Here is a 13,379-nt window from a genome sequence, read left to right as displayed (position 1 = left end):
TTGGCGATATGTGAAAGGTTTATATGACAGAATAGGATATTAAGCTGTAATAAACAAAATATATCACTTAGGAATAGGTGTTAGGGAACTTCTTCAACTGGCTGCATGATATTCGATGAACCTGTGTTATGAGGTAAGAATGAGTCTCCTTGGTTACTAGTCAGATTCATGCTTCCCTCTAACTACTCTATCTGTCCATAGCCAGTCGCCTTAATCCCCAAAGGGCTAGCCACAAACAAATCGCCTCCACGCTCACTGCCATTTGGCTACCCTTTCTCCAACTCACACCCTCCTCTCCCTCACATATCTCTTCACTTCATCCATCCAGCTTATCCTGGTCTCTCTCCTTCTCTCCCCCTCCACCCCTCACACGCACTTTCCTAATCAGTCTCTCATTCTCCATCCACTCCACAAGACAATAAACAATCAATCATAATTCATATTCTCAATTTACACATTAATCGAGAGAGAGAGAGAGAGAGAGCAATGGCATGAGCTGACTTTGTCATAGCACCCTCTTTCCTCATGTATATTTCCTATACACATACATATCTTCTGTACACATATAAATCTCCTATGCACATACATATCTCCTATACACATACATATCTCCTATATTCTCTGTACTTATACATATCTCCTATATTCTCTTTACTCATACCTATCCCTTATACACAACTCTTCCTCTTCGGGGCTATGTCTCCTCCAATTTCCCTGCACCTCGCCATGTGGAACGACCCTGTTCCCACCCACAGAAAAGTGGCTGCTTGCCTATGGTCGGTTGGTTTACTTGACGAGACAAACCGGGGTAGATCAATAACAATTTTAACTTGGCCTAATATTTCCGTCTTCCCATCTAGAATGCTGAACTGTAACAAAAGATTAACACTAGATTATACTGTTAATCATGAAGTACATGAGGAACAGGTGAGTAAGTTGGGGTGAGGGCAGCAAAATGGCAGAGGACAGGGCGACATGGGGGCGATTTGTTTGTGGCCATCCCTTAAGGGATTAAGGCATCTGGCTATAGACAGAGAGATAAATACACTGATATAGAAAAAATTTACAGTAGTTGAATGTCCTTTTCTGCCACAGGCAGCCAAAGGAACAAAAACCAAGGCCTAATTAAGGCAAGAAATGCAACCAACAACTATACTCCTCTCAGTTAAACTTGGCCCAGATTTTCACCCTTTTGGAGCCTCTTCCACCTTGCCCGGTGGCAGAAGAGCACACTGCTACAATTCTACATCCTACCATTATAGCATCTCTTCGTGACTAGCATCGTATTCCAATGTTAATCAATTGTTACAGTTCAGTATTCAAGATGGAGTGATGGGTTTGAGAGAAAGGATGGAGCTTCAATGTACTGGCATTATGATGAGAAGTGTAGATTGAGATGGCTTGGGAGGAAGGATGGAGCTTGATTGTATTGGTGTTATGATGAGGAGGAGTAGATTGGGATGGATTGGAAGGAAGAATGGGCTTTGAATGTATTGGTATTGTGATGAGAAGAGGTAGATTGGGATAGTTTGGGAGAAAGGATGGGACTTGAATGTACAGTACATCCCCCTAGTGGCAGAGGACGTCGCATACTAGGAATTCGTATACAGTGAATAAGTAAACTTATGGGAAAAATTACATATGGGCGGCACCCCCATTGATGGGCAACCCTCGAGACGCCTTTCAGACCTAAGTATTGTACTATACAGGGAAACTGTCTAAGACATATTACCTAAGATAAAGTAAACCAACAAGATTATAGCTTTACTTGGTAAATGAACAAGGATATGGCTTAACTAAACCAACAAGAATATGGCTGCTCACCTTTACCCATTGTCGCTTCTTAGGGGAGCAATGTCGCGCACTCAGGGTAACCCCAGATTTGGGCCACTCTTCGCTGCCCGCCTCGCTTACAAGGAGTTCAATTGGCGTACTAATAAAAAATGGGGGAGGTGGTGGCTGAATCGGTAGAGAGGCGGCCTGCAGTCCTAATGGACCCAGGATCGAATCCAGGCTGGGGCAGGGAACAGTTTAAGGATTTGAATTTCAAGGGAACAGTTTAAGGATTTGCATTTCCTAAAAAGCAGACTTTCCTGATCTACCAGATGCCCCGCCGACATGTAAAAATACCCCCGTTAATACCAATACACCAGTCCTGTATGAGACAGCCCTAGCATGTATTCAATATGGACGGTGGATGTTAGCGCTGAAGTGGTGACATGTAGGAAGACTACTGGGCCTTGGGATAGGTTACTGCCCCCGAAAAATAGGCCCTGAAGCCTTTGCCCAGAGTAGGACACGTAAAAAAATCTACTAAAAAATACACTAAAAAAAAAAAAAAAAAAGGTCCTCGCATACAATGGGGATCGCATACTCGGAACTCGCGAATTGTGGGGATGTACTGTTTTAGGGTTGTGCTGAGAAGGGAGAGACTGAGATAGTCAGGGAAGAAGGCTGGGACTTGAATGTATTGGTGTTGTGATGAAAAAGGGTAGAAGATGATTTGGGAGGATGGATGGGACTGGAATGTAGTGGTGTTGAGATAAGAACTGGTAAATTGAGATGGTTTGGAAGAAAGGACGGGACTGGAATGTATTGGTATTGTGATGGAAACGGGTAGATTGAGATGGTTTGGGAGGAAGAATGGGACTGGGATTTATTGGTGTTGTGATGAGAAGGGGTTAGCTGAGATGGTCTGGGAGGAAGGTTGGGATTTGAAAGTATTAGTGTTGTGATGAGAAGGGGTAGATTGAGATGGTTTGAGAGAAAGGATAGGACTGGAGTACATCGGTGTTGTGATGAGAAGGGATAGATTGATATGGTTTATGAAGATGGATGGGAGTGGAGTGTATTGGTGTTGTGATGAGAAGAGGTAGACTGAGATGGTCTGGGCATCTCGACAGGATGGAGAATGACAGCTGTGTATGGATGGTGAGAGGTGTAAATACTGATGGTAGAGTTGCGAGAGGCAAATTGAAAAAGACCTTGAACGAGGTCAAACATTGTTACCTCTGGGATAAGAAACTAAATGGGGAGGCTGCTAGAGATCGAGGTGCGTGAACACCTAATAGGTGACCGAAGCTGATAGATGCAATCAAGACGGAGCCTGTATAAACAAAATAAAACCACTGCATTCCTATTGCTAGAGATCAAGGAGCGCGGAAAGCTGTTAAGTGACCAAGACTGACGGATACAAGCAGGAGAGAGCCTTTATAAACAAAACATTGCTCCATTCCTACTATCAATTTATCTACAGCTCGATGCTTTAATCCTGTGAGGAGAAGCAACAAAATAAGCCCCTCCATGTCGCCCTGTCTCCTGCCATTTTCTGCCCTCTCCTCAACTTACACCTTCCTCTCTCATATACCACTCTACTCCGTCCCTCCATCTCATCTCATCCTCAATCCTACTCACTGATCTTATTCTCTGCCACTTTGAGGGCAAATCCCTGTATGATATAAGGCGATGAGGAACCCTTGTCATTGGCAGCCATCACCAGCAGCACGTAGTCCCTCCCCGGAGCCAGACCTTCTACAGTGAAAGAGGCTGTGCTGGAGTTGACCTTGGCAACTTCTTCTTGTGTGGCTGCGTCCTTGACCTGTGGAATTATTATTATTATTATTATTATTATTATTATTATTATTATTATTATTGATTTTCACCTATTGCCAAAGGTGGAAATCTTTATACCCATCAGTATTTTTATTATTATTATTGTTCCCTCACTTTTCGTCTTCGATTTTCATCATACTTATTGAGAAGGTACAGCACCGTGACCCTTTTACTTTGACTCGGTTTCAGTGACCTTGACCTACTTTTCAAGGTCACAGGTCCAGAAATGTCCAAAAATGAATTTTCAACCTCAGTTTACTTCAAAACTTTTATAGATACATGAAAATTGAATGGAAAACTCTGAAAAAAAGCTATTTTCCACACATTTGTATGGAAACAAATTTAAGGTCATTTATGCGTGACATTATATTTCGGACACCCCACTTTTGAACATTTTTCAAATGCTCTTCCATACAGAAAAAAAAAAACATAAACGAAACACATCTTGGCCCTATAAGTTTTTTCTGACCTTTTACCAGTTCTGTGTACTTTTTGTTGGGAGTATGACCAACGAGTTTTCATTTATTACAAAAAAAAAAAAATAATAAGTTCAGCACATTCTCATCGGTGGAGATCAGTAACTCTGACAGTTACAGTCTAATTATTATTACTATTATTATTATTATTATTATTATTATTATTATTATTATCATTATTATTATTAAAGATGCTCCAATCGGGTTATGCCTGTGTAAGTTTATATCCAAGGGTGGTTGGGGTTTGTTGTTCACGTAATGCCATTCAGGGATGAGTGAGGCTGGTCACTCTCATCTTAAATGTCAAGACCAACTTGCCTAACCCCGGGGTCCTACGCTCCTCTGTGGTGCAACATGGGACTGGATGGTGGATGGATGGATGGATGGATGGATTATTATTATTATTATTATTATTATTATTACTACTACTACTACTACTACTACCACCACCACCACTATTGTTATTACTATCATCGTTCCTCACCCACCATCTACTCACTCAAAGTAGTTCTACTTTTGAGTACGGAAGTTACATACGAACAGGTTCCTGCAAATCCGGAAACTATTTACAAAGCAGGGTGGTAACCATGTACCTGTACAAACAAATGGATGCCTGGTGTTTCAGTGGGTTAAGGCGCCCCAGTCGGTTGCTACAATTCAAGTCACTGGCATGGTTGTTATTCTTCTCTTAATCATCATCATCATCATAATCTTATCATCATAGTAGTAGTCGCAGCAGCAGCAGCAGCAGCAGCAGCAGTAGTAGTAGTAGTAGTAGGTGTTGTCAATCAATCACATTATTTTCATGATTAAATTGCAGAGATCAAAGGCTTGTTATACCGAGAATAATTTTGTTCGTACGGTAGGTTTGATAATATACATTAAATGAATTAATAGTCAGTAGTGACCTGTCTTTCAAATAAAATACTAATGTACTGTAAAATAAAATATAATAAAAGCATTAAAAGTGAAATCTCCACAAAAATGTCGGAACATAAGAAGTACTGAACATTGTGCTGAATTAAACACAGTATAACATAATACTGAAGAAACATTAGGACTGGTATACTAGTAAAGTGCGTTTTGTGAGCTCGTGACGAGAGCGCGAGCGTTTGTACATATGCCTATAAACTAACCATAAATAAAACGTTCATGTAAAATTATGGGCGTAATATCCGATATATAACTGTTAGAATTCATGCAAGAAAACAGTGTTATGATAGGAAATCTTTTTAAATTCACTTTCATAGTGGAGCATGTCTTTTGAAGCCCTCTGTACATTTTCTTGGAAAGTTAGGATTCCAAGGGGTTTCTTTGGTCCCATGAGTAATTACATAGCAAAAAACAAAATTTATTTAATGTATCTACTACCTGCTGAAAGAATCTCCTCTCTCTCACGTAGTAGAAAAGTTATTAGCCTCTGAGAACCTTCGCGGTCGGGCCGTGTCATTTAGGGCCTGGCCGGGTCATGTTGAGCCGCTCATTTCTCAGCTGTACATAAACATCACTCTGCTATGCTTGCTCGCTTCGTTCGCTGTGTTCGCTGGCTCGTTATAAAACGAGCGAAAAAAAATAAAAGCATTATAATGTTAAAAAATAAATAAAAGCATAATAGTGATAAAATATATTTCATTATTAACATTGAAAATACTGTAAATAACAAATCTCAGCATGAATAAATAAAAGACAGGCAGGAAATATATAAACTTAAAATGTATGTAATTCAAGAAATATTTAAGGTTGGATGCTCCGTGTGCTTTAAGGGGCTTATGTTAATGGACTTGTGCCCGTAAAAATCCTGCCAAAACTACGCTACCGATTATATGACTGGTGTATATAATAATATAAAAGCAATTGGTAATTATACTGACGAAGTGGCGAGTTTGTGGTAAATTCATTTGCTAATTTTACGGAAGCTTTTTATGACATCTTAGCCGGAGAGTACTAAACATAAAATTTTTATTCTGAAGTATTTTAGTAAGCTTTATTGATATTTCGATAACACTGATAATATCTTTATTATAATACAAAAGTTAGTATGTCTGAAGAACATTTTTAATGTAAGCCGGAAATAAAACTAGGGATGAAGGTGAGATCGGTGAGATAATGGACTAGGTGATCGCGAGGAGAGGGTGTCCACCAGAATGCTTAACTTCATGAATTTCACTGGATTGAGTAAGGGAACACCAGATGCTGTTGGCATCCATACGTGTCAAGTGGGGTTGGTGGAGGATTAGTGCCCTTCCCTGTAAAACAATTAACTCTAAGCGCTTGACCACCCCGTTTGGGATACATGGCGTCTGGCAATGGATGGATGGAAATGCTAGCAGGGTTCCGTCTTTCTTGGTTGTTTTGCACCAGTAAATTCTTGATCGTATTACAGTATATCTAGGGCATGGAAGGTTATGTCCACTCCGTAATGAAACTTAAAAAATATTAGAAACGTTTCTAAAAAATGAAACCTAATTATAAAAACGGTAGAGCATAAGTTATTCACAGGATTAATGGAGTGCATAAATTTGTTGTAGTAGCTACGTTGGGTCAATGCTACATGGTGCCTCAGTAACAGCTGGTTACAGCAGGTAGCCATGTTGTGGTTGCTGGCATACGGTGGTGCTCCGGTCATTAGTTTTTGCGATTTACTTTAAACTCCTTCAAATGCTCTAAAGATACATGATCTATGCGTATTTTTGTGGTTTAGTAGCCCTACATCACCACCCTTGGTAAAGACATTGAATTGCGGTACACAGTGTGCCTGCCCGGCCAACACGCAGGGTTATGGCTCCCTCCTCCCAGCAGTGTTAAGTGCTAGTTTTCTCCTACCATGTAAGTTGCATTCGTCCGGCTCCATTCATTACCGTCTATTTCTAGTGCTACTGGTCAACATATTGACCAAGGACGGTGTTCCTGTTAGGTAGTTACCGAACTATTGTTACACATTTTTTTTTTTCCAGGAATAAACTACATTTTTCAGGTGTGAAGGACACATTAAGTGATCAGTATTAGTGTCCCGCAAGAAGCGGTTTAGGTTAGACGACACAAGAGAGAGAGAGAGGAATACTTTTTTTTTTTTTTTATCTTATCTTTTTGCACATTATACAAATATTTTTTTTCTGTTTTTCAAATTTTCATTTTTTTTTCAACTTTATCATTATTCTTTAAAGAAAAGATTGTAGTTTTTGTTAAAATAAAATTAAGATCTGTTCAACGCATTTATTTTTATTTAATTTCCTAAAGTGTGTACAAGATCATTACCATGGGTGGTGGTAAGGTACTGTTTTCCAGGATGGTGATCTAGGGGTAGTGGCAGGCCATAGGCTGGCTTACAGTAACAAGTAAAAATCTAAAAATTATTAAAACTTGGATAGAAATTATTGAGCCATATCAATTTCTTTATCAGCTTTAAGGTCATGATTGATTACGCGTCCTACGTAATGATACTCGCTGACGATCTCCAGTTTATGTTGGTTTGACGTCAAATGATTATCCTCATAGTTTACCTGGATCCTAGCAGCATACATTTCGTTTTCTCTTTATTAATCTGAAGTTTTTAATCTTTCATGCTAGAACGGAATCTTGCATATAAATTATTCATAGCTTTTACTGAATTGGCAGAGAACAGCATCATCTGCATGAGATAAAATATTAATTTTATTTGCACTAAGCATACACCCCTGGTCCATATTACCAATGTCTGATAACAGTTTATCAATAAAATGCATAAACAAGAAGGGAGATAAAACATCGCCCTATCTTACTCCCTGCTCGACATAACAAAAGGCATCACAAGCATTTTTCCACTTGTTACTAGCCTTCTGGTTCCTTAACTAATGCATAATGATAGATACAATATCAAGTGGAAGGAGAGAGGGATGGAATAATTAAGAAGTAGTACCAAACCATAATATGGCTATATGGCACTAAGGCAGAAGGGAGAGGGGGAAATGATTAAATTAAATGTATGATGTTGGAGCGTAGACGAGCAATCAAGAAAAAAGTGACGGATAGTCATAGGACAGTTACAGCGTGAACAGACGGGTTGAGAGTCATGGCTCATTAAATGACCACGAGTGAGGTGGGTATGGCCCAAGCAGAGACGAACAAGGATAGTCTCCCATCGACATCTAGGGTGGGTTGATGGGCACCAGGGAAGAATAGAGGGTTTAACACTTTTTGTTGTGAACCTGCAGGTTCCACGAGGATTAACAGCTTGCAAGGAAGAGACAGGTAAGAAAAGGGAAAAAAAATCAAAGGCAGGAATGGGGCAGAGAAAGGACCTAGAAGAGAAAGCACCAGAGCGTGCCAACGAGTCAGCCTGTTCATTACCTGTAATTCCAATACGACTCGGAACCCAGCAGAAGCGAACTGACATTCCAAACAGAAATGAGGAACAGCCACTCCTGATTTGGGGTGATCAGAGGAAGAGAAGGTGTGGTGTTTTTCTTTCTTTTTTTTTATGTGTCCGACTCAGGGCATAGGCTTCACAGTCTGCTACCAAGGCCCAGTAGTCCTCATACATACCATACACCTCTACATGTCACCACTTCGGCGCTAACACCCACCGTCCGTATTGAATACATGCTAGGGCTGTCTCATACAGGACTGGTGTATTGGTATTAGAGGGAGTATTTTTACATGTCGGCGGGTCTTCTTGTAGATCAGTAAAGTCTGATTCAATGAAATTCAAATCCTTAAACTGTTCCCTGTCCCATCCTGGATTTGAACTTGGGTCCGGTAGGACGGCAGGCCGTCTCTCTACCGATTGAACATGCAGAGAGAATCAAAGAAGATAAGTTGGAGGAAGACAACCTAGAAAGAGACTTCAGAGCAAAAACAATAGCATACAGTACAGTTCTGTAGAGAGAATACTTCTTATGGAAGGAAATGTACTTTGGAAGGAGGAGTCAGGGAACACAACAGTAAACCTGACGCCATGGCAAAATTTAGAACCGTCAGTAAAGATATGTGTGGCAGAAATGTGACAGGATATATGTTCAAGAAAACAGGAGCAAAGAATATCTGGGAGAAGAAATGACTTAGAACATGTGAGAAAAGAAGGGTATACCACAGCAGGAGGCAGAATCCAAGGTGGGAAAGAGACTGGATGTAGTGGAAGAATACGAGTAAAAGTGAAATCAAAAGATTGAAGAAGTGTGGGGATCCGAAGGTAGAATGGAAGAAGGAGATGGGAGATTGAGTGAAAAGAGTGTTGGAGAAGGCTGGGAGGAGGAGTAACATACTTGTAGGAAATTGAAGGAGATGAGTATAGGACCTAATAGTGATAAGAGAAAGACTTGTAGCAGAGTCAACTGAAAAGCACCAATAGCTAAACAAAGACAAGTATGATAACAGAATCTGACTTTGAAAGGGTGCGAGAGTAGGCAGAAGAACAGACTTGGCAACCATAATCGAGCTAGCAGAGAACATGGACAGAGTGAAGACAAACAAATGTGACATGATAAGCACCCGATGAAAGGTGAAACAGCATTTCCAACAAATGGAGATAATGAAGAGTAGAAGACTTGAAAGAGGAAATACAAGGTGCTACCCAAAAGTTCCTGAGATTTGACTAAAAAGAGGGAGAAAACTTAAATCAAGTCTTAGTCACCACGATCCCCTTCAAAGTAGTCTCCTTAGGTGCGCAGAAATCCATCCCAGCGCTTCACTCACGATTAGAATGCTTTCTTGGAAGCCCTTGAGCATCAGTTTGTTCAGGACCTTCTGCAAATTTTTTCTTGGATCTCCTCAGTGGTGTCAAACCTTAGTCGTTTTAGTTGGATTCAAAGGTGAGACCAAAAAAAGTGATACAGGAGCACTGGGGAAGAGGGATGTTATGTAAGTAATAAGAATGTTGCACTATGGTTCGCAAGCGAGTAAAAATTACTGCACAGGACATAAAGATAGAAAAACGAGAACCATGAGTAGTAGCCCTCGTGGATGGGGCATCAGTGGCGGACTGAAGAAGGGATTGGAGATGAGGCAGGTCTGAATCTACATCGTAAATAGCAAAATCATCAACATACAGAGAGGCCAAACAGGGGGTAGAGAAGAGACAATGCATTTATAGTTATAAGTAAAAGGGTAGTACTAAGGATGCAACCTTGGGGGACACCTTCATGTTGGGGAAGGCATGGGAAAGATGGTTTTCTTAGGCGGACATGAAAAGTGTGGAGGGAAAGAAAATTTTGAAGAAAAACATCTAATTATACAAAATCACCCTACCACACCACACCACATAAATTCATCCTCCCATGCCATACCACACGGCACCATAACATACGACACCACAACACAAAGAATACCCTTCCCACACCGTACCACACCATATCATACCACACAAAATCACCCTCCCACACCGTACAACGCCACACCACACCACACCACAAAATCACCCTCCCACACCATACCACAACACATTATACCACATTACACCACACAAAGTCATTCTCCCACACAATGCACCACTCCATAAAATCACCCACCCATACCATACCACACCACACCACAAATCACCCTCCTACACCATACCACACCCCATTACACCACACAAAATCCTTCTCCCACACAATACAACACAACACCACACCACAAAATCACCCACCCCCACCATACCACACCAAATATTACAACACAAAATCATTCTCTCACACCATACAACACCACACCGCAAAATCATCCTCCCACAGCATACCACACCACAACGTACCATACCACATAAATCACCCAACCATACCATACTACTCAAAATCACCCTCCCACACCACACAAAATCACCCTCCCGCACCTTACCACACCATACAAAATCACTTTACACACCATATTACACCACACCACACCACATAACACCACAACAAAATTACCCTCCCACACTCTACCACACCATACCACAGCACACACGCCACACAAAAATCAGCTTCCCACACACCACACAAAATCACCCTCCCACACCACACCAAACAAAATCACCCTCCCACACCACACCACACAAAAGCACCCTCCCACACCACACCACACCACACAAAATCACCTTCTCACACCACACCACACCACATAAAAATCACCTTTCCACACATCACACAGAATCACTTTTCCACACCACGACAAACACCACACAAAATCAACCTTCGACACAAAGCCTCACAAAATCACTTCTACACCACAAAACACAAACTCACCCCCCCACACCACATTAGACCACCCTACAACACCATACCACATGAAATCACCCTCCCACACCACACCACACATCACCCTCTCAGGCCATACAAAACCTCACAACACCACACAAAATCACCCTCCCACAGCCTACCACACCACACCACACCACACAAAATCACCCTTCCACAACCTGCCACACCACACCACACAAAATCACCCTCCCACAACCTGCCACACCACACCAAACAAAATCACTCTCCCACAACCTACCACACCACACCACGCCACAAAAAATCACCCTCAAATACCACACCACAGCAGACCACACATAATCACCCTCCCATAATCTAACATACAAAATCACGCTTCCACACCATACCACACAAAATCACCTTTCCACACCACACCACACGAAATCACCCTCCCACACCATACCACGCAAAATCATCCTCCCACACCACATCAAACAAAACCATCCTCTCACACCACACCACACAAAATCACCCTCACACCACACTACACAAAATCATCCTCACACACCACACCATACAATATCATCCTCACACACCACACCACACAAAATCACCTTCACACACCACACCATAAAAAATCACCTTCACACACCACACCACACAAAATCATTCTCCCACTCCACACCACACCACACAAAATCACTCTCCCACGCCATACCGCACAAAATCATTCTCACACACCACACCATACAAAATCATCCTCACACACCACACCACACAAAATCATCCTCCAACACCATAACACACAAAATCAACCTCCCACGCCACACCACAGAAAATCATTCTCACACACCACACCATACAAAATCATCCTTACACATCACACCACACAAAATCACCCTCCCACACCATAACACACAAAATCACCCTCCTGCAACATACCACACATACTCACCCTCCCACTCAATACAACACGAAATCACCCTCCCAAACCACACCACACAAAATCACCATACTACAGCATACCACACAAAATCACCCTCCTGCACCATACCACACAAAATCACCCTCCTGCACCATACCACACAAAATCACCCTCCTGCACCATACCACACAAAATCACCCTCCTGCACCACATCACAGAAAATCACCCTCCCACACTGTACAACGCCACACCACACCACACCACAAAATCACCCTCCCACACCATACCACAACACATTATACCACTTTACACCACACAAAGTCATTCTCCCACACAATGCACCACTCCATAAAATCACCCACCCACACCGTACCACACCACACCACAAATCACCCTCCTACACAATACCACACCCCATTACACCACACAAAATCCTTCTCCCACACAATACAACACAACACCACACCACAAAATCACCCACCCCCACCATACCACACCACATATTACAACACAAAATCATTCTCTCACACCATACAGCACCACACCGCAAAATCATCCCCCCACAGCATACCACACCACAACGTACCATACCACATAAATCACCGAACCACACCATACTACGCAAAATCACCCTCCCACACCACACAAAATCACCCTCCCGCACCTTACCACACCACAACACACCATACAAAATCACTTTACACACCATATCACACCACACCACACCACATAACACCACAACAAAATTACCCTCCCACACTCTACCACACCATACCACAGCACACACGCCACACAAAAGTCAGCTTCCCACACACCACACAAAATCACCCTCCCACACCACACCAAACAAAATCACCCTCCCACACCACACCAAACAAAATCACCCTCCCACACCACACCACAGAAAATCACCCTCCAACACCACACCAAACAAAATCACCCTCCCATACCACACCACACAAAAGCACCCTCCCACACCACACCACACCACACAAAATCACCTTCTCACACCACACCACATAAAAATCACCTTTCCACACATCACACAGAATCATTTTTCCACACCACACCACACCAAACAAAATCAACCTTCGACACAAAACCTCACAAAATCACTTCTACACCACAAAACACAAACTCACCCCCCCATACCACATTAGACCGCCCTACAACACCATACCACATGAAATCACCCTCCCACACCACACCATACATCACCCTCTCAGGCCATACAAA

General features: G+C 42.0%; 1 protein-coding gene across 1 annotated transcript in view; it reads right to left on the bottom strand.

The window, feature by feature from the left end:
* The window catches only part of LOC145406141 (nephrin-like), a 199,006-nt gene that overhangs the window by 48,340 nt on the left and 137,287 nt on the right, over window positions 1-13,379 (bottom strand). The window contains exon 14 of the mRNA XM_080277339.1: window positions 3,415-3,598. Coding sequence (XP_080133465.1) covers window positions 3,415-3,598 — 184 coding nt within the window. The remainder of the gene's footprint in view (window positions 1-3,414; window positions 3,599-13,379) is intronic.

This window comes from Coenobita brevimanus, chromosome 69 (assembly GCF_032717465.1).
Source record: "Coenobita brevimanus isolate Jiangsu-jjx chromosome 69, ASM3271746v2, whole genome shotgun sequence".
Taxonomy (NCBI): Eukaryota; Metazoa; Arthropoda; class Malacostraca; order Decapoda; family Coenobitidae; genus Coenobita; species Coenobita brevimanus.
The sequence above is the reverse complement of the archived record's forward strand: the minus strand, read 5'-3'. Positions and strand labels throughout refer to the sequence as shown.